Source organism: Myotis davidii, unplaced genomic scaffold, assembly GCF_000327345.1.
Source record: "Myotis davidii unplaced genomic scaffold, ASM32734v1 scaffold539, whole genome shotgun sequence".
NCBI lineage: Eukaryota > Metazoa > Chordata > Mammalia > Chiroptera > Vespertilionidae > Myotis > Myotis davidii.
Genome location: NW_006290028.1, coordinates 910501 through 933312, shown reverse-complemented (window position 1 = coordinate 933312; position 22812 = coordinate 910501). Strand labels below are relative to the sequence as shown.

Here is a 22812-nt window from a genome sequence, read left to right as displayed (position 1 = left end):
ACTCTTCAGTCCACAGGCTGATGCTCTATCCACTGAGCCAAGCTGGCCAGGGCAGGTTTATTTTTCTAATTGAGTTTAGCTTATTTCTAAAGATGATTAGAAATTATCTTTCCTGATCTCATACAGTCTGTGGTACACAAAGACCCCACAATAGGCCTGATTCAGGTTGCTTCAGTCTTGGCTTAGAATCAATCCCTATGAATTCTCTAAGGAGGAAATAATTGAGTGTTGCTTAAATACAGGGTAGGTCCTCTGAGAGGTAGGAGAATTAATTTCTTTCAAAAGAAAAACATACCTATTTTTGTGCTTTAAGTAAAGGTGGGATGCTCCTGTCACCTGACTTTGTGATGAGGCCACACCAGGTTGAGAGCTGTATTTGTGGTTTGGATTGATTTTTCTGTGCTATCCAATTCAGTATTAGAATGTCAGATGTTTACTCTTCCCTTGATGGACACCCTGACCTTGAAGCAAGAAAGATACTTTTCTTCCCTGCAGTTTTCTTGAAATCCAAACTTCCCCAAGAGCTTAGGCTTAAATCATCAGCCATCCATTCTGTGTGGTTTTTTTGTTAAGTGATCCCTGAAGCTGTAGGCATTTCCCAAAAGACCGAGTGAACCCAGCTTTTCTGATCTCAGAATGCACCCCTGGCCCATCATACCGTCAGAAGTAGTGCTTTGTCTAAGTGGATCTTGGCAACGAGGAACATTATTTTCTTTCTGTGAAGAGCCAGTCTCCCTCCTTTTCTTCCCTATATTCCTCTCCCTACCTCTCACCTACCCTCTGCTCTCCCAGCATCAAAACGCTGCCAACACATTTGCACCCAGCAGTAACGTGGGCTTCCAAGCCACTGTAGGATTCAAAATGCATGATGCCACGGCTAAATCAATAATTTCCATTCTCTACAACGAATGAAAGTTTAATGTGCAAACCTGGGGATTTCAGCCCTTTCATTAAAGCAGTTTATTTGCCATACTAAAAATTAAGTTTGAGTGATAGGTTCCTTTATTAACTTTTCCTCCCTTTCCTACAGGGACACACTGTTTAAGGTAAAAATCATATTAAAGGGGAGAGGAAAAGCAAACCTTTTTCATGTGCTGTTAATAGTCTCATCATTTATTAATTTTTAAAAATTGCTTTTCTGCCTTTCGGGCCTCTGTTTACTTTTTCTGCTTCAGTTTGCTTTGATAAGTGACATGAGATTTATCTCTCTCTACTCTAACTCCATGAAGGAGTAGAAAACTTGTCTATCTGGGGGAAAAAATGTTATCTTAAAATATGCATTACAGAGATCTCCTTGGAACCATCTAGTGCAGTGGTTCTCAACCTTCTGGCCCTTTAAATACAATTCCTCATGTTGTGACCCAACCATAAAATTATTTTCATTGCTACTTCATAACTGTAATGTTGCTACTGTTATGAATCGTAATGTAAATGTCTGATATGCAGGATGGTCTTAGGCAACCCCTGTGAAAGGGTCATTCGACCGCCAAAGGGGTCACGACCCACAGGTTGAGAACCGCTGATCTAGTACATGTTTGCAAAATTTAATCAAGTTAGTCCCTCCTTCTCACATTTATGGAGCATATTTGGAGTGCTTCATGCAAAACACACTACTTTAAATGTAATGCACAACCTAGATGCAGGCAAACCAAGTCCACTCTTATGCCTTGAAGATTAATGCCTAACAGCTAGAGTCAGAGATAGTTCTGGAAAGTGGGAAGTGGGGAGTGGAGGCTGTAGTGAGCTGTGGCACAGGAGAGAGGGCAGCTTTTCTTTAGCTACTGCTGATGGTCTAAGCAGAGATTGCCGCCAGATCTTCCGTTTGTTAATAGAAACTGAAATCTAGATTTTTTTTTTCAATGCCAAGTCTCCCAATTTCTAGAGATTGGATACCAACTCAAAACATTTTAAAGCATTCTGTAGGTGGGCCAAACATCACTTAATAGTTGACCTGTGGACAAACAGTTGGAAGCCTCTGAACTCAAATTTAAATACACAAGCTCTGTTTTGCTGATTGGAAGTGAATGACTCACTACTGGGCTGCTAGGAGAAGGTGCCCACAAATGATGGTTCCCCAAATATTTGTTTCCCATTTATTAAGGGGATGTAATGTGACTGTGTGAATACTGAGGGTGTGTGGAGGGCAAGGCCCGGTATCTGTCCTCAAGAAAAATACAATGACGTAGACACAGCATCAAAGCAGAGAAAGAGAGTGATTCCTAAGTCAGCCACCATGACCAGCGTGGATGACTGCAGATTACTTGCCTACCTGGAAAAACAAGCATCTTCTTTGGAAGCATGGATTACAGAGATCTCCTCGGAACCATGTAGTACACGTTTGCAAACATGGGACTGCAGAGCAGTTACTCTTTGGATTGTAACCTCGTTAGTGGGGGGACAGTGGCCACGTTCCCAGCCCTCATCTTGGAGAGCAGGCTCAGAGAGATGGAGTGACTTGTCCAAAGCCACACACGTGGCCAGCAGTGGAGCTGAGTTAGCGTCCAGAGGTTCTGTGAAGCCCTCTGTCAGAGGAGCTGCTTCATATGTGACCATGAGCTTGAAAGGAAATAATAATGACAGTAATGCTGACACTGAATATTTACTCTGGTCTATCTCCTTCACATGTTCGATTGCATTTAAATCTTGAAACATCCTGGGGCTAGGTGCTTTACGCAGATTAGCTCCAATTCTTAAAATAACCCTGGAGGGAGGTGCTCTCTATATAAATGAGAAAACTGAGGCCCAAAGAGGTTAAGAGACTTACTGAGGATCACACCATTGGTAGTGAGATTTGGAGTAACAACAACATAGAAATGTTTTAAAGGGGGCATTGGCAGAAGATCATACATGTTGGAATGTTGCCCTGCCTGTTTGTTCAGTGGCACGTGCCTTCTGTGAGGATGTGGGTGTGCATTTGGCCTTGCACACACACGAGTTATACTCCCTGGCATGGGAAGGAGATATAAAAAGCAAATAAGTGGATTGTGTGGCTCCTGCAGGCTCTTGAGTAAACAGACTCGTGATTCAGGGCTTCTGCCATCAACCTGAGCGCTGACCTGACTTCAGCTCATTCCTTCTCAGACCCCTGCTTCCCAGGCAGTGCCCCAGCGATTCTCCCATCGCTGCATGCCAGGCAGTCATGGGCTTTCATTGCCAACCCGCCAGGGCAGCCTGGCGCCTCACTGAAGAAACGGAGTCTTTTCTCAACATTTCAACCCTGAACCCAGTGGAGATGATTTGCCCCACTTAGGGCTTTGGGGATGCTGTTTGTTTAGTTCTCCACCCCGCATGTCCCCCCCCCCCACACACACAACTCGGCTCCAACATAGAGTGACCCCCAATTTCATTGTTACAAGTTGAACATAATTAAAGCATAGTGATTAATCACAAACACAATATGTAATTATATATGTGTTTTCCGATGGTCTTAGGTGACCCCTGTGAAAGGGTCATTCGACCCCCAAAGGGGTCGCGACCCACAGGTTGAGAACCGCTGCTTTAGACTCTGGAAAGCATTGGGTGAAGTGGCTCTGGAGTCTAGAAAATGATGTCCAGTACTCCTGGACCCCACACCGATGCCTGTCCCAGTCCTGGACCTCAACATGGGCTCCAAAAGAGCAGCCTCTGAATTTGCAATGTAAATCCTGCCTCTCGTTAAGCATGCTATCAAAACCAAGGGCAGTGCCCCAGGTCTCACGTTAATTAGGAACAAAGAAAATCAGATGGCTCTGTGGTACTTCAAAAGAGAGATATGTTTATCCGAAGTTTGGGTACACGTTCAAGTTACACTGAGACCCTTCAGCAAAAAGTGATTGCAAACTGGATTTGAGAGTTTGGAATTCCTCCCGCTAAAATGTTCACAGTAATAGGACCTCTGTTTAGACTTTAACCCATGTTTGAGGAGCGCCATTAGGGAATGTTCGCTGCTGACTCTGGAAGCTCTTGTCTTATAGGGAACACAGACATGCCAAGGACCGACTCTAATGTAGTGAGACGGGTGGTCATGCGGCTACAGGGTTCCCATTTGGCTTGGGGGGGCTGTGGGAAGTAGGGAGCTAAGCAAGTGAGGGAACTGTACAAGGAAGTAAGTTGCTGAGCAAGAGAGGGAGCTGGTAAAGTAAAGTTCTAAGAAGATTCATTAGGAGTGTTTGTTGAATGAAACCAGCAGCTAGCAGGCTGTTGTGGTAGGTTTGTGTCAGCATTAGGCATTGGTTTTTCATAAGCTCTCCTGGGAGCTTTTTTACTCACTTTAAAAGCAAGACATGCTTATTGAAGAATTATTTGGAAAATGTATTATCTTATAATGAAGGCAGTATCAGCCATTCCCAACTCAACGCAGTTACCATCTTTATATATGTCCTTCCTTTTTTCATTGAGTTGCATGTTTGCAAATGGTTTTATGTCTTGTCTTTTTCCAATAATTGCATTAAGCGATTACTCAAATTATAAAATTATGACTCTATATGTCTTGTCTTTTTCCAATAATTGCATTAAGCGATTACTCAAATTATAAAATTATGACTCTAAGTAAAACAGTCACAGAGCACAGCTCTTGTCCAAACTGGAGGTGTGAGTGATTTCAGGGATGAGGTGAGAAAAGGGCTGTTTCTGCCACTCAGTGAACCCAGGAGGTTTGGCACTCAGTCGGGAAATGGGGTGAGAGAGTAAGAAGATGCTTTATTGTGAGGCAGGAGCCCAGTTCAAGGGGGGAGCAGGACTAGAGAAGGGGAAGGCTTTTCAAAAGGAACCATCTCCCTTCTCCGGGAAGGAGAGGGAGAGCGCCCTCTTCATTCCAGCCTCCCTGGGCTGTGATGCGGCTTAGCCATTTCTCCATTTTCACTTTATTCTTCTAATAGCACTAACGGTGCCTCCAGGGGAATCTTCCCACACTTGAGTTTTGCAGGTTCCAGTTGGCCCCTCCCGCTTCTTGCTCTTGCCAGGGGTCATCAGGGATCCGGGCTTCCCTCCCTCCCCCAGCATCCACCCGCCTTGCTAAAGGCCTCCATTCCGCTGAGGCATCTTTTCTTTGCACTTGGCATAAGCAATTCTTTCTCCTATCACTGCTCTTAATGCTTCCGGAGAGTTAGCAGATCACTTTTTGCTGACGGATATCACCCCACCCAGGAATAATAGACTGCCTCCCTCAGTCTTGTTAATAATAAAAAGGCCTTTTTCTCCTCCCCCATTATATAGCTATAGGCAGAGGCAGTGCAGGAGCACTTCCCCTGCCAAGGTCAGCAAGGGCAGCTGGATCACTGAATCCCCAAGGAGCAAGGAGAGGGCACACGGGCAAGGCCAGTGGAAACCGGAGCCCCATTTACCCAGTCATACCAAGCTGCTGTCTCCGCGAGAGATTCTGTCTGGCTGCTGTGCTATCCCAGGGCCCTGTTCACTTCCTTTGAGTGAATAATTTCAGATACAGGGATAGGAGTTTGGGAGGTGGTTTCCCTACTGTCCCTGCCCAGTGAGGTTGATATGATCCAGCATCTTAGAGGCCATCCACGGTGTCCTGTGTCTGGATTACAAAAGAAAATTAGACAGGTCCAGGTTGGGAGGACATGCAGGTTTTTAGACGTGCGTGGAATGGGGCGTGGGCTTTATCAGCCTTCAAGTGTAAAATCAGTCAACCATGTGTTGCGAGCTGCTTAGAAAAGAAACCCAGACCTTGGCCGTGTTAGGAGAATTGTGGACTCTAAATCACAGGAAATAGTGGTCCTTTCTTGGCCACTCTGGCCTGCTGTCTTGTATCTCATTCTCAGCTTCATGATTTTAAAAAACCTGACACATTCACCCCACAGTGATTGCTTTTCCATTACCCTGAAGTGTGGGGAGGCTGGAGGGAGTCTGAAGTGACTCTAAAGCTCAATCCTATATTTCAAGAATCTGGGAAGAGAACTTAGGGACTTATGAGGGTAGAACATTAGCCTTAGGTGATAATGAGTCCCTGATTGTCAAAGGCATTCAAATGGAGTCACTAAGGATGATGAAGACAGGATTCCTATACCCGACTGGAGTCTGACTAAATGATCCTTAAGATCCCTTCCAGTCTGAGATGCTGTAACTTCATGTTGCTCCTCGGCCTTGAGCTGTTCTTTCTAGGAGAGTGGCCACTGGTCATATATGGTTATAATTTGAATTTAAATTAAGTAAGATTAAATAAAATGAAAAGTTCAATTCCTCAGTCACACTAAGTATGTTTGAAGTACTCAGTAGCCACATGTAGCTAGTGGCTACCAAATTCAGCTGCACAGATCTAGACCATTTTCATGGTCCCCAAGCATTCTATTGGGCAATGCTGGCCTAAAATCTCAGTGGCCCTGGGAAATAATCTCTTCTCCATCCTTATCACAAAGCCCCAGGGCAAATCAGTGGCCTATCAAAGGTCATTGAGCTTTTCCCTCATCCCTTCCCCCTCATTATTCAGTCAGAAGAGCTCTATGTTGAGATGGAGAGACAAGACCCAGCTCTGTCAAACACTACCAGGATGACCTGGGGAACTTACTTTACTTCTCTGGACTTATTTCCCCGTCTGCGGAATGGTTCCTTCCAGCTCTAACAGTCTAACTAAAACATTAGAGCGCGATCTTTCCAGCCTAGTAACATTTCAGGGCGAGAGCAGTATGTGCCAAGTACATGCCTTCTATTTCACTGTCTGTCCACATCAGCCTACCATAAGGGAAAGATCCCCAAACTTGAAGTCATATCTGGCTTTGTCTTAGTTCAGCTTTGTGACCTTGGATAAATAGTTGACCTCACTGAGCTAGAGTTTGTCATCTGGAAAATAGAACTAATAATATCTCACCATGGCATACAGTGTGTGTTCTAGTAATGCTCCCCAGAATGAAACTGAATACAGTTGACTTCTAAGGTAAAAATTCCATGAGAAGAGGGGAAGACTTTTTCCATCTACCTGTTTCAGAGTCTGAGTCCTGTTGAGTCTTGGGCAGCATACATAAAAGGCTTTGTATAGTGGCAAGTGTTATTATGGAGCTTCCAGGTGGCCACAGTGACCTTATCAGGTTTTCATAAAGCGAGAGTCAGGAGTTGCAGTTTAATGAGGAGAGTGACTGAGTGTCTGAAGCCCCGAGTCTGAGAGCGGCTTTTCCACTAGCCAGGCCATTAAGCCATTAGCACATCTCTCCCTTCTAGGGCCATCAGACAGATAGCGAAATTCTTGTACTTAGTAAGCCTCCTCCATAACCTGATGGACTTTTAAAAAGAAGGTGTAAAGCACACGAATCCATCACGACATCTTTGTTTTAGAACACACATTTATTTGGCCTACTGTGTGCCAGAGCCTCTCGTGATATTCTTAGATACTCGTCAACTCCATGACTCCCTTTTGCTTCTTCTCCCGGGGACTAAATGTCCTTGCAGACAGTATATTTCAGCTTTCCATTTCAATTCGGAGAGCATTTATTCAGCACTTGCCCTATGTAAGGCTTCACAACTAGATGCCACAGGAGGTCTGCACAAACCGCCATCAGAATGCTCAGACTATTAGGGCAGATTCAGTGTTGACACAGATGGCTGATGGGAGGCAGGGTGTGATAGCTGCTGCCATTGAAATGTGTACCATCTTTGGAGCCCAAGGAGAGAGCAGTCATTGGTGCCTGGGCTTCATGGAGGAGGCAGCATTCAGGCTGAGCCTGGAAGGATGGGCAGGAGTCCCTTTTTGATGATGATGATGATGAACAAACAGCAAGAACAAAGACATAGAAGTAGAAAATTTCAGTGCACATTCACCTTTTTTAGTTTGAATTGAGGTGGAAGGTGCATGGAGAGATTAGTAGGAGGAGAGGTCTGACTTGAATGCTCAGGTAAAGGATTGGAACTTCCATCACAAGGTGCTAGAGAACCCTTGAAAGTGTTTGAGCAGGGAGAAGTGGCACATTCAGAACTCCCTTGGAAATGTTAGCATCAGGTTTTGCCCCAGATAACAGAATATCATGTATCAGGAGGCAGGAGGGGGAAGTATGTGGTCCCAGTCCTCATGCTGACACCTGTCCTGTCTGCAGCCCTCGCAGTCAAAGCTGTAGTTTCCAGGAGCCAGCTGGCTTCTTTCTTCTCTCCCAGCTCTTGGAGTAGGATCGGAGGTCCTTGAAAGGGTTCCTCCTAAAAGGCCCTGGCAGCACCAGAGTCTGTTCTCTGCTGCTGTTCTTCTCCTGGTCTCTTTGAAATGAATGTCCCCCAGGGATCTGTATGCTCTAGGGAGGTTTTGCTTGCTCAGAAAATAGGTGTTACAACAGATTGGGGAAATCTGAAGCCTGATATTCTGAAATTATCTATTTGTGTGTGTGTGTCCTGTGCTAGACTAATAGTCCTACATGTCAGGAACTATTGAATTCATCTCTGCACCTTCAATGTCTAGCATAAGGCCTGATTGCATAGCAATCATACCAATGCCATTATTTATTGAGCACTTACTGTGTGCCAGGCATTGTGTCCAGGAATCTTATATGCATTAGCTTGTTTAATCCTCAAACATCTCTATTAGAAAGCTTCTAAACTACGTTATTCAAATAATGCAGCTCAGAAAGGTTAAGTGACTTACCCCAAGGACACATAGCCAGTAAGTGATCTGGATTTAAACTCACATCTCTTCAACCTCAAAGTTCTTGCTCTTAATGAGGTTACTCTGTTGCCTTTCCATTCCAGAATAGATGCTCAATTTCAGTTAAGGTAAGATAAATGAGAACTTCCTTGAAGTGACCTGTCTAAAAATACTGTTGCCTGATATTCTAACCAGTACCTACCAGTGAGACTCACAAGATAAGGGGTGATGAAGACAGGAAGGATACTCCTAGTGTGTGGAGCTAGATTAGAAATAGAAACTCTGGGGAAGACAGCTTTTAACTCAGTAGAAGAAATAATTATCTACTAACCAATGATGGTGTAGGATGCCTCATGAAGTAGTGAGCTTCCTGTCCTTGGAAATGTGTAAGGTGAGTGGCCTGCTGTTTGGATCCTGCCTTGAACTTTTAAAAAAATATATATTTTTAATTGATTTCAGAGGGGAAAGAAAAGGGAGTGAGAGATAGAAACATCAATGATGAGAGGGAATCATTGATTGGACGTCTCCTGCAAGCCTCACACTGGGGATCGAGCCCACAATCGGGCATGTGCCCTGACCAGGAATTGAACCATGACCTCCTGGTTCATAGGTTGGTGCTCAGCCACTGAGATATACCGGCCGGGCCTGCCTTGAACATTTGAGGCCACTTACAGCATCAAGTTTCTGTAAGCAGTTTTCAAGGATGGTGCTTTATTTCCAATGTCACCTGTCCTCTTTATTTCCACTTACCATGATCTGTTTTTGTAGAAATTGGCAGTTTTGTGAATAGAATGCTGAGCTCATGAAAACACCCAGTCAGTGATAGAAGTCCTTCTTGTAATTTGAAGTGCCCAACAAGTGATGCCTCCAAGTTCTAAGCCCATTGAGAAATGAGGCAAAAGAGTAAAAGATATGGAATCCTAAGGTCATCTTAATACTGTTTAAGTCTCAGATGAGTTCCATGGGCACAATAGGCTTCCTAACACAGAACCCCACACTTGGACAGACTGACACGCCCCATCACAGGTGGTCTGGTCCCACAGGCCTCCCTATATCAGAGCACAGCCTGCTCCCATAGGACCTGAGAGCCTGGAGCAGAGAGTGTGCTTCCAGCTGGCATCTGACTCCCAGAGGGAGGAAGCAGGCAGCGGCTGAGGCTCATGTGCCCATCCCCTTTGCTGAGGCCTATTCAAAGTCGGCACGCCCGTTCCCCTGGCCTGCACTGCTCCTATAGGGGCTCCCTCCACATGGAAGGAAGCACAGGGAGGATGAAATGTGTATCCCCCTCAGTATCCCCATCATGAACAACCCTCTGTGTCTCACTCTTCACTTGTTTGCTTACTTCCCTCAGTGGCCTGTGGGGCCCTTGAAACAGAGATGCCCTCACCCATAGCACAAGGCCTGACACGTTGGAAGTGTTGAGGAAGGGGTGGAATGAATGATCTTCTAATGTCAGTGTTTTCCTGAAGGAACACCCTTTCAGGGCAGAGAAGATGGCCTTTCCTCTCATCTTATCTTCCTAATAACACCCAAGATGATGCCTTTATCATGTTTTCCAAGTCCTCTCCCTTTTCTCTACCATGGTGGGTCAGACAAGGAGCAGGCGTTGCCAGATGATTCAGGAAATGGTTTTCCCCAAACCATGCTCTTCCTCCCTCCTTACCCAGGCCAAGCCCTGGCAGTGCACAGGTGAAGGCACCTGTGAGTATTGTACGGGAAGGGGCAGCCCCAGCCCTGGTCCTGCTGCCCCGTCTGTGAGGATTGGCAATGCCTGCCTTGTCACCTTGGCGAGAATCGCTGAGAGCTGCCTTGTGACGTCACTTTGGAAAATGGGACGGGAAGCAGTGGAACCTGTAGGGATGTGCTAGGGCTACTTCATGGCTGTGGAGAGGTCAAGGATGATCCAGACCCACCAGGATGACCGAGGTCAGTGCCTCCACAGGAACTCACTGGCAGTGTTCCAAATGTTTGCTTGTGATAAAACTAAAAAGTGTGTCCCAATGAGGGCTGGAGTCCCAGGCTGGCCCACAAACACCTGTATGACCCATCAGTAATCATACTTTCCAAGTATCAACTAAATTCTAAGCATGTGCTAGACACGTTCAACCCATTATCTCAACGCTTTACAATAACCCATCAAAGGAGAACTGTCCTCCTTTCTACCAGTAAAGAAACTGAGACTTATCAACATACAATGACTTCCCAAGGTCAACTACTTGCCCACAGTCAGGATGCATAGCTCCAGGCCATACTGTCACTCTTGGAGGGGGAGGGCTGCTGTGAGCCTGCAGGGATGGAGAGGGATGGGGAATTTGGAGTGACTGCAGATCTTCCCTCAAGATTATTTATAAAGTCAGCCATTTATCCTCCCCTCCCTGTGGGCCACCCTTACCCAGAGAGAGAGAGGAGTAGGCTCCCTCCTTTCAGCTTTTACCAAGCTCCAGAGCAAGATCAGTGCTGGCCTAGAAATGCCAGTCTTGTCTTCTGAGATCCTGGATGAATGGAGCAAGCTGGCTCCCCATGGTCTTAGGCACAGGCTTCTGCAGGGCGCTGCCTCCAGCATTGCAGCCCCAGGCTCGGTGGGGTTAACAAGCCAGCCATGCCTGACTCTGCAGGAACTGAGAATTGGGACCTTTAAAAATGTTTCACCCGAACTAAGGGCCACCACCTGTAGTCATTCCATGAGGATTTAATAAATGGATGAGGGGATTTGAAAAGTTCAGATACTGGAAGGAGTGTTTTGGATATTGAATGTGGGAAGATCTTTTTTTTCTGTCATTTTTGTCCACTCCTATTTCTACATAGGACAGGAAGCTAAGAGAACAATTGGCTTGGCAGAGGATAGATAAGAAGGGTGCTGTTCACCTATAGGACGTGCTGCTGCTGTGTGCCTGGGGCCTGTCCCTGGGGATGTGTAGCAGGAATTCTCCTTGACTGAGAATCTCCCTGTCAGAATCATCTTTTGAGGAGATGGTTCTGGTTGTGTCATTGGCTTCCCAGTGCCAGCTCCTTTTCCCAGCAGGTCTGTCCCAGCCTGCTCCCCTCTGTACCCCACTTCTGGGTGCCCAGAGCTAATGGGAATCCATGTATGTACCCTGTGGATATCAGGCAGGCCCTACACTAAGCCCTTGACCTTCGTCTTCCTGTTGGTCCTCAAATAGAAGAGTGATATCATTAGGCCACCATTCCCTGACCCCTGACACTATCACACCACCTGTTTCTCCACCAGTCTCACCTCAGTTCTGTCTCCTTCCTGGCCTTTTTAATCCTTAATTAAAGGGAGATTAGTCTCTCTCTTTTCTGTGTTCCAGTTGCATCTATACATCACCCTGAAATAGCACACATTTGTGGCATTGTGGTGATTGGTCCATAAGCATACTAGTCATCCTTCCATTTAACTCATTTATTGAGTAACTCCTGAGTGGTCTTTGTTGCACCCATTGCACTTGGGGATCCTTTAGGGCAAAAAAACCCATGCCTTGTCCTCATGTCTTGTATATCCCCAGCATGCAGCACTGTGCCTGGCTCAGAGTGGACCCTCAGGCAATGTTTGCTGGGAAGACCTTTAAATGGTGTCTAAACGTACAACACTGTTTCAATCCTTCCAACCACAGACACTGGAGAATGAGAAGCCTATCCCTTAGCTCTTAGCTTAGTGGGGAATCACAGCTGTGGTTCTGGATGCTTAACTCTCAGTGATTCCCCCTTCATTCTCAGAAATCCAAGCTACAATTAACCCCATTAATGTTAGCATCATTCAGTGTGAGCTGTGGTGTGCATTCAGTCTTTCAGTGGGTATTGAGTACCCTGTGGGTATCAGGCTCTGTGCTGGGAGCTAGAGCCACAGAGATGAATGAAACACAGGTTTACAACCATGGCCTCAAGGAAATCCACAGACTAGATGGAGAGATGGTGAATCAGTCAGGACAGGTTAAGTACTGTGGGTGCGGCTCTTTGTGAGCCCCGTTGGGAGATCAGGGAATGCTGATTAGAGGAGGTGGCATGTGAGCTGCTCTTGAAAGAGGGGTAGGATTTGCAGCTGAGGAAGTAGGTGGGAAAATGTTTCCCCTTGAGCAAACCCAAAGAGGGAGGAGGGTATGTTTTAGGGAAACACAAAGGTCATTCAGATAATTTGTCAGTAATTGGCAGGGGTCAGACAAGAGTGACTCTCATTACCACAAACATACATGAAGTTTCTGTTTCTCCCTACTGCTCCCTGCTCGTGCCTAAAGAAATGTTTTGCAAGGTTATAACCAGACTTTGTCCCATAAAGGACAGCATGGGAGAGCCCCGTGTGGAGTGGCACCCTGGCCAGTCTCATAGGGTTTTTGGTTCTTCATCCTCCAACCCCAAAAAATGCACACTGGACCCTCCATGTAAAGGTCCCTCTGCCTGTCAGCCATGTCCTGGGGAGGAGCCTGGAGAAGGCAGCCGTGAGCTTCTAGAAGGTGAAGACACTGCAGGTGAGCTGCCTTGCTCCATCAGCAAGATAAGTTAGTCCTTCATATCGTTTATCTGTTGAGTCAACATCTATTGTAGATGTGGAACCCACAGAGGGACCTGGCATCTCTGTCATGGAAAGAGAGAGAGTGCCATGGTGAGGGGTCTGCTCATGCCTCGTTCCTCTTTGCTAGACCCTGTCTCAGACACAAGGTCCTCCTTGCTACTGGAGCTTTAGTTCTTAATGCCAGAGGTCCAGTTTAACCTGGACTATATCTTTTGCACACACGCGCGTGCGCGCGCACACACACACACACACACACACACACACCCCTAGAGTCTTAGCAGGTCTTGTAAATTGGTTATAGATGGAATAAAACTCCCGGCTGAACAATGCTAAGGCAAATAGGTCCCTTCCTGTCCGACATTGTCAGATGTGCTCTGAAATGACTATTTTCATCATCTATTCTGAGCCATAACCGCCCCAGAAATAGCTTTAGCAGGAAAGTGCTTTTGTTAGACTAGCTGTAAATTATATTTCAAACGTCTGATGTTGTTTTCTTTAAAAAATAAATAAATAAGTAAATGAAAGTCTAAAATTAATGACTGCTGGGGTTTGCTTTGCTTGTGTGTACTGCTACAGATTTGGCTTCTTGCAGATGGAATTTCAGATCTGTTTACACTTCTGTGTTAGCTTTGAGGGGGGAGCAGTTGAGAGATCTGGGAGGACAGATTTACAAAGTCGAACTTATTATAAGCATCGGTGAGGCTCGCGTCTCTCCCCTGCTGCCCTTGCCCGCCCTCCTCTCCACCTCGCCCTCATTTTGTTTATTGTGGTTTCGTCTGCTCCGCCTCCAAGTTCGAAGGCAACTGGTTCTTGCAGATGTTCTGACAAGGTCACATATCCAGTTTTGCAAGCAGATGTTCATTCAGCCCCATTTCACCAGCGCTTTGTCATTCAGCGAGAGCAGACCTTGTGGGAACAGATTGGAGCAGCACAAAGGATGGAACATAAAAAATCTCGCAGAGAACCTGATCGCTTTTATGCGCTCACGAAGAAGGGGGTGAGGTGGGGAGGGTGCCAAGGAGAGAAATCCACAGAGCAGAATTTTATGGGTGGGTTTTTTTTATTTATTCAAAGATTATTATGTGTTGGATACAGTAAATCATCTATACACCCACACCCAGGAGGTAAATCTCCAGAACTCTAAGCGTGGGTAGTTCTGCATTTAACAGCTGCAGTACAGTAGCTATTTTATTCTGCACTTAGAGACCCTTATCTGTGCATTTGTTTTAAGTTATTGTCAGCCCTCCTTTTGTTCCTCTATTGCTGTTCTCCTGGTTCTCATTACTATTACAAGGGAAGCTAAAATCTGAGCTCCTGAGTTATTTAAACGGACACCATGAGTTAGAAAGGTAGATGAGGCATTCTCGTCTTGGTGGAAGACTTGGTCTCGCTACTCGGAAGCTGTTGCCGCTAATGGATTTAGTGCCTCTTGTTTTTTCCTAGGTCTCCTATGCCCGCCCGAGCTCTGCCTCAATCAGGGATGCTAACCTCTATGTTAGCGGCCTTCCCAAAACCATGACCCAGAAGGAACTGGAGCAGCTTTTCTCGCAATATGGCCGTATCATCACCTCACGGATCCTGGTTGATCAAGTCACAGGTTAAGTGTTTCTTTGTCGTTCCTTTCCTTGTGTCTCAGTGTCACCAGCCAGAGCCCTGTGACCCATAGGAGCAGAGGGGTGATGGTTACATAGGGTAGAAGATATGGGTCATGAGTGGACAGATTTTTGACGTAAGAGAAAGACTTCTTCTCAATCAACTCCCCACATTGAAAGTGGGCCGTCTCAGGAGGCAGGAGCCCTCCATTGTGGGAATCAGTCCAGTAGCAGCTGATCTACTTGGCAGGGCTGTGAGGACGATTCAGGCACTGGGTTGAGAGTGGAACTATATGACCTTCAAAGTCTCTTTCAACCCTCAACCAGGTAACATTACATTTGTGTGTGAAAAGAACCTGTAGGTATCGCTCTAGCCCTGATGTTAGCCCCCATAGAGTGAGGGGGAACTTCACACTGGCCGCTTTCACGCAGGAGGAAACAGAGGTCCAAAGCGGGGGATCTGACTTCGGTCCAGCTAGTCAGAAGCAGTGCAGAGATATGAATCCAGGGTCCAGTACTGAAGGACTTGGTCCATGCTAAAGAAAGGCAACCACCACCTCTCAGTAAGAAATGCGAGGCACCCCCAGATTTCATTTTTAATGACAAAATGTTTTCACCTCCCAACTTGCTCTCAATTTAAAACATCCCCCAGGAGCAGTTCAGCATGTGCTTCTCCTTCAAGTCATGCAACAAACCTTCATTGAAGCTGCTGTGCCACAGACACTGCAGAGGGACACCAGGGTCCAGAGACGAAGGAAACACTGGGGTCCAGGGTGGAGGAGGCAGAGTCCTGACTGGACTCCTGTGTGATGAGCACCTGCTAGAGGCTGTCCAGTGCACCATGAGAGCTCACGGCACCTGCTAGAGGCTGTCCAGTGCACCATGAGAGCTCACGGCACCTGCTAGAGGCTGTCCAGTGCACCATGAGAGCTCACGGCACCTGCTAGAGGCTGGCCAGTGCACCATGAGAGCTCACGGCACCTGCTAGAGGCTGTCCAGTGCACCGTGAGAGCTCACGGCACCTGCTAGAGGCTGTCCAGTGCACCATGAGAGCTCACGGCACCTGCTAGAGGCTGTCCAGTGCACCATGAGAGCTCACGGCACCTGCTAGAGGCTGTCCAGTGCACCGTGAGAGCTCAGGGCACCTGCTAGAGGTTGTCCAGTGCACCATGAGAGCTCAAGGCACCTGCTAGAGGCTGTCCAGTGCACCATGAGAGCTCATGGCACCTGCTAGAGGCTGTCCAGTGCACCATGAGAGCTCATGGCACCTGCTAGAGGCTGTCCAGTGCACCATGAAAGCTCATGACACCTGCTAGAGGCTGTCCAGTGCACCGTGAGAGGTCAGGAGAAGGTGTGCTGTTCCTGCTGGAAATTGTTGGGAAGACTCCATTGAGGTTGCAGAGTTTGAACAGGGATTTCCAAGATGACTTGCAGTTATCTGGCAGGCAGATAGGATGCGTCCTATAGCATAGGCAGATAGGGTGCAGGTCAAGGCATGAAATCGAGGAAGAACGCAACCTGTCCTGGGAACATCTGGCAGCTCAGCATGGCTGATCTGAGGCTCAACAGAGGTTTGGGGGCAGGATCATCAGGGATATTAAATGCTACCCCAAGAAGCCTGGACTTTATCTATTTGCAACATGGAGCCATGGAAGGGTTTGGGGTGGGGTGGGGGCTATTCGTTATTCTGTGTTTGGAGTGGGAGGCAATGAGGAACAGAGACCATGCACAAGGTAAAAACTTAAAAAGGTACAAAAAAAGGTATAGAAGATGATTTTAAAGGGTGTAATGTGGCCAGAGTTTGCTCTTCAAATAGATTACTTGGTTGCTAGCTATGGAGGGTCCTCCGGAGGGTGAGACATTGGACAGTGGGTGACCAGTCACAGCAACTACAGGGAGATAAAGACTGAGCAGGGAGGTGTAGGAGGGCTGGAAGTGGCAGACGTGAGAGATGCCTGTGTTCTGTGGGTGGAAGTTACCTGTTCAAAGACATGATGGCAGAAATCCAGGCAGGTGCGTTTTGGTGAGTGTGTGATATTCAGGGAGCCAGGCTCAGCCTGGCCCCATCAGTGGGCTGATCCCCCACGGAATGTCCTTGGGGCCCAGCCCATTTCTTCCTGGAGGGTTTCTTACCAGTTTGGTTTGTTCACTCTTTATTAAGGTTCTTTCTCTTTCCCCAGGAGTGTCCAGAGGGGTGGGATTCATCCGCTTTGATAAAAGGATCGAGGCAGAAGAAGCCATCAAAGGGCTGAATGGCCAGAAGCCCAGCGGTGCTACAGAACCGATTACTGTGAAGTTTGCCAACAACCCCAGCCAGAAGTCCAGCCAGGCCCTGCTGTCCCAGCTCTACCAGTCCCCCAACAGGCGCTACCCTGGCCCGCTTCACCACCAGGCCCAGAGGTTCAGGTAGGGGTGCCCTCGTGCCCATTCACCTTGCTACCTGGGTACAGAGCTGGGTGAGGGTGAGGGAAGCCCATGGCCCTGAAGGATGGCCTCTGCCCATGGCCTCTGCCTCCTGGAATCACTGTGCAGAAGTCCCCTCCCCCCAGCCTCAGTGTTCACTCCAGTCAAATGAGATGATTGGATCTTCCAATCCCCCTGTCAATTTACCACCATGACTGTGGTGAAACTGCAGATTCCTTGGCATAAATACAATTTCTGTATTTAACCAAATAAGGTTCAGGTTCAAAAAGAGTTCATCACAGATGTGACTGAATTTGGCAGCGTAGACTTAAGGTTAAGGCAGTGGCTTTAATAAAGTGAAAGGAAAGAGCAGGTCAGGAGGCACATCCTTGCCGGAGAGAGTGGGTTGGCCTGTCCTCCTCTTTCTTCTGCAGGTAACTGCTGGGTTAGGTGCGCAGGGGTGCTCCTGTTTGTGTTAACTTTGCTCTCACTATGACGTCAGCGGTCCCTGGGAAAAGGAGGAAGATGTGTCCCAGCCTTATCAGTGTTTCCTTTAGGTACCCCACCCCCTGGGGAGCTCCTGGTGCAAGGCGGGGGGCGGGGGGGCATTCCCTTTCTCCTGGGACTGATCTGAAAGGCAGGTTTCTCTCCAGGAAGGCAGTTTGAGTTTGAACGGCCTCCACTGTGCAAGTGATAAGAATATTCTTGACCTACCCATAATAATTCTAAATAATTATTTTACTCCACCCATGTCCCAACTTCCCTTTGATGAAAGGGTCTTCTCCTTTTCAAACATCACATGGGGAGAGAGCCCGCCCTTCCATCTGGCCACAGTGAGAAGAAAAATCAGCCTCTGCAGTGTCCTCCCGTGCCCTTGAATGGGAAATGGTTAATGATTTCACGAAGAGTCCAAGTCATCTAATTTTTATTTTGTGCGAGAGCACATGCAGTGTTTATGTAAAAAGCCTTTCCAGCAGGCTCCTAATGGCGGAAACTATGGTTACTACTGCCCCGTGGTGTGAATAGCTTGTCCCCGAAAGGTGCTGGGCATGAGAGAGATAATAGCTTATAACAGAATAGCAGTTTACCGGGAGGTGTTTTCCGGTTGCAAATAGTAAGCTGATTTTTTAAAAATCTTAACCTCAAAACTCCTCCTCCCCGCCCCCAAAAATGTGTGTAATAAGAAGATTCAGTTCATGTAGCTAGACTAGGAGAAAAGCTCCATTCTGCTATGCATTGTGTGCGCGCATGAATTGTTAATATGAGACCTGTATTCACAAGTTTCACTATAATAAAATGTGAACAACTTAAGAAGCCGCCTCTTTTAACAATTTCACACACGATGTAAAATAAAGTACACACAAATGTCCTGAAAGGTGGGGGGCGGGATTCATTCAGGCCTTGAAAGAAAGGGAGATTCATGAGACACTTGCTTTAAACTCCAGCATTGACCTGAACATGAATTCCTTGTAATGGAGGCAGGAAAGCGGTGGATAGGCTCGTGAGCACTGGGGCAAGTGGCTGAGCTTTTCTTCTTTGAAAATGGAGCATTCTTATTAATAGTTCCATTGAGCGATCTTGCCATCTGTGAGGCATTAACCCAGAGACCCTCCTTCTCTTTGCAGGCTGGACAATTTGCTTAATATGGCCTATGGCGTAAAGAGGTAATTAAAACTCCACAGATTGCCAGATGTCCGTGTTGGCACAGACTGGGGCTAGAATTTTTTTTTTTTTAATTCACTAACTTTACTTTTTTTTTTTTTAATTCTTCCTTTTTTCTTCCACCAGCATGTCCAATTCTTAATTTTCATTTCGGACCTCAGTTGGTTTGTTTCTTTTAGGGCACACAACGTGTGTTTGTGTGTTTCACGTTTTCTTTTATTTGCAGACGGGCTCTTCCTACGGTTCAGGTGCCACAGCTACCGAGCCCTTGATAGTCGGGTCCTCCGAGTGGCTTCCCTCAGGGGAAAGGCTCCAACTCTGCCAGCTGATTTTGCAAACTTGCAGAGCAAACTGTTTTTGCATTTAGCAATGCCAAGATTCCGTTAACAGGGCAAATTCCAGCAAATCAGAATTAGAACGTTTTGTTAATCATGGTTGACAATCTTAGGATTGTCAGTGGAAAAATTAGATTTTGGACTACCAGCCCCTGGCCAAAGCATGCATACATGCATGGATGACCTTCTGTGTCCCACCCCGATGCCTTCCCTCATTGTGCCGTTGAGGGCACAACCTGAGAATGAAGTGTATCTGTGTGCACCTCAACCAGGGTTTTGTGTGTTTTTTGTTACAGGTTTTAACAGTTATTATCAATCCTCCCGTGATTATATATGTATGTGTGTTTTAAACTTGCTGTTTTGTTCACTTAAAGCCTGTTTGTGAGTTCGGGGGCTGAAATAGAGTCAAAGCTTTTGGAGCTCTCTGAATGCAGCACAGGGGTGCTCCAGACCAAATCTGAAAGCTGATCTCAGGAAGTCGAGTGCATTATGTCACTGTGTCCATGAGATTCCCAAATGTGCTTTTGATAAGCCCCACTGAGCTGCTAGGGACATAGCATCTTCATCATCCTGCTCAGTAGAGCTGCACACTGTAATTCCCCTTCCTATAGTCAGGGGAAGGAGATGTGGTCTTTAATAGTCCACACCACACCCCCTGCGCGAGGCATTTCTTTCCCTTGGCCATGCATCGTAAGTATCCCGACCATGGGAATAGGCACACAGTAAAGGATGTTACCTTGACAGCAGACTCCGCTATCAGAGCTCTGGTCTCTCCAATCTCAATCCTGGTACCAGGAAGGGGATGATCTCCAGTTGCCTAGCATACTGCTTGCCTGTTCCCACACATTTTACATTTTTCCCAGCTCTTTGTCCCTGACCTTTGATACCCTCTAGCAGATAATATGATGAGAGAGAGATGCCCATACATAGAGGGGGCCAGGAAAGACACAGAGGCAGCATGCGTGGCTGCCACTTCCTCCAGGTCCCCACCCCCAGTAAACATCACTGGTTGATAAAAGCATTCATTCTCTTGTCCTGTTAAACCCAAATTTGGACCCAGAATCCTTTCTACCAAAGTACTCCAGGTAGCCATAACCAACTAGAGTTGAAACCTCTTTGCTGACCCTGACTTTGGCCTTAACATAAACACTTAACTGTTCTCTGCCTATAAACTTGAGTGAGGTCAGTTCATTCGGTTGGAGGAGAAAAGGTGAAGACAGTCTTCAGAAATAATGCAAATAACACTTAGACATGGATTTGCCCTTCTAAGAATCTATACAATGATATTTTTGGTTTTGTCTTGTTATTCATTTTTAAGCAAGAGGGAAGAAGACTTGAGCACTTCTAGAGTCATCCTTTAATCTATCTTAAAAATTAAATAAAATTTCCCAAGTTTTGACTTCCACCAATGTTACTCACTCATTCAATCAATAAACATTTATTGAGTTTCTACATGTCACTATGTGATATTCCTGTATGTGCTTCACTGAATAAATAAGTGGAGCAACAGAATGAATGAAATCAAGCCCCTTCCCCAAGAACTCACTGTCTACCGTGGAGAGGGAGGATAAGGGTCAGGGTGGATACCCTATGAACATATTCTGTGCTAGAACTATGATAGAGCCTTGCTATGGTAGTTCCCTGTGGTTTTTAGGAACTGACCTAGGCCTTTCTCTTAACATATACGTGCCTCAGCCAACCTAGCCATTCCCATCAGAGGAAATGCCACAGACATGAGTTTTTGCATTTTGGTTTTTAAACCCTGAAGACTCTCCTGCAAACACTCACTCAGCCCTTTGCCCCGTGTCTGTGTCTGTGCATCTCTGTGTTATCCTTGGTCAGACTGATGTCTGGACCAGTCCCCCCTTCTGCTTGTCCCCCCAGGTTCTCCCCAATCACCATTGATGGGATGACAAGTCTTGTGGGAATGAACATCCCTGGTCACACAGGAACAGGCTGGTGCATCTTTGTCTACAACCTCTCCCCCGATTCCGATGAGAGTGTCCTCTGGCAGCTCTTTGGTCCCTTTGGCGCAGTGAACAACGTCAAGGTCATCCGCGACTTCAACACCAACAAGTGCAAGGGATTCGGTTTTGTCACCATGACCAACTATGACGAGGCCGCCATGGCCATCGCCAGCCTCAACGGGTACCGCCTGGGAGACCGAGTCTTGCAAGTTTCCTTTAAAACCAACAAAGCCCACAAATCCTGAATTTCCCATCCTTAATTATTAAAAAAATATATATATATAAGTATATACGAACAAAACACATGTGTGCACACACACACACACACACACACACACACACACACACGAGAGAGAGAGAGAGAGAAACAAACCTTTCAAGGCTTATATTCAACCATGGACTTTATAAGCCAGTGTTGCCTAAGTATTAAAACATTGGATTATCCTGAGGTGTACCAGGAAAGGATTTTATAATGCTTAGAAAAAAAACAAAAACAAAAAAAATACCTTTGATGCATTGAATGTTCTTTCATAGCTGTCGTTGTTGAATATAATATACATAGATAGCGATGTGCAGGGATTTTTACCCAGCCAGCTAACTTTACTACCTTCCTTGAAGGTGGGTCTTTTTAAGATGACCATTCGCTCATTTGAAGAAGAAAAATAAAAAACAAAAAAAAAATAATAAAAATAAAACAATTTTTACAAAGTAATGGGATTCAAAGAAGGGAAAAAAAAGATTTTTCTTTTTTGCCAAAATGTTGATCCACTCAGATTGGTAAAAAAAAAAAAAAAAAATACCCACACAAATTAAAGAGGAATAATAAAAATTGCAAAAATGAAAAAAAAACTTTTGCAAATTTTTTTATTTTTCCTTTTTTCTTTTATATCATGTGAACTAAAACAGTCTTCTGTTAGGGGATGGGGGCCAGGGGGATACCTGATGACATTAACAATTTAATAACATTAACATTGTTGCCAAAGAGGTGGTCTCTTTGCTGAAAATGGGTTTCAAGAAAAATCTATTTTTATAAAATATAAAGAATTTTTACAAGAGAATCTGGATTTGAGAAAAAATATTTTGACTGGCTAATTTAGGGGAAATTGACAACTTTGTCGCGTTCATACTGCACTGGTAACTTTTTAGAGATCAAGATGTGTGTTTTAAACTGGATTCGTAGACTGTTTTTTGAAGGATGGGCTATAAACAGATGATCTTCATATCTTTTCATAGCATGTAATAATAATTAAAAAATTATTAATTACTAGGGGAAAGGAGTGTTCGTTCTACCCAGGGTACCACAGTTCCCCACAGTCAAAACCCAAAAGCAAGGAGATGAGTTGAAAGACAGTTTTTCTTTAAGTCATCAGTATGGGATGTCAGCAGAACAAAAATTTAAAAGATTACTTTTCCTTTTGATCTAAAACTTTCTTAGTCTGAGCAGTAGGTGCTACGAAATTATTTACATATCTTAGTATCATAGTTAAATGTAATGTGTTTAGGAAAGGAAAACAAAAGATACATTTGCTTTCAATTCATTAAGGAATTTTCAAATTCACTTTGTAGCCCATGCTGATAGAATTGGGCTGTGTTGGTACATTTGAGACACTGTTTTTGTTGCTTGAAACACTTATTTATTTAATCGCTGATGTGATGATGCCTATGGCCGAGATCAAATATAGCTAGATTGGCTAGACTACTTATTTGTTTACTTAAACTATGGGAAGAAGCATATTATTGTGTCATTCTGTTGTGTGTGTATGTGTATATACAATATAAATATATATATATA

The 22812-nt window shown here is 45.6% G+C and overlaps 1 protein-coding gene across 9 annotated transcripts in view; it reads left to right on the top strand.

Annotated features, from left to right (window-relative positions):
* Window positions 1-21508, top strand: part of ELAVL4 (ELAV like neuron-specific RNA binding protein 4) — an 89948-nt gene extending 68440 nt beyond the window's left edge. For 7 of the 9 annotated variants that reach the window (XM_006762778.2, XM_006762782.2, XM_006762779.2 and 4 more), the window contains 4 exons: window positions 14505-14658; window positions 16834-17059; window positions 18682-18720; window positions 20896-21508. In XM_006762778.2, coding sequence (XP_006762841.1) covers window positions 14505-14658; window positions 16834-17059; window positions 18682-18720; window positions 20896-21265 — 789 coding nt within the window. In that variant the 3' untranslated portion in view covers window positions 21266-21508. The remainder of the gene's footprint in view (window positions 1-14504; window positions 14659-16833; window positions 17060-18681; window positions 18721-20895) is intronic. The other 2 variants (XM_006762780.2, XM_006762783.2) reach the window with 1 other exon arrangement.
* Window positions 21509-22812: the final 1304 nt, after the last annotated feature.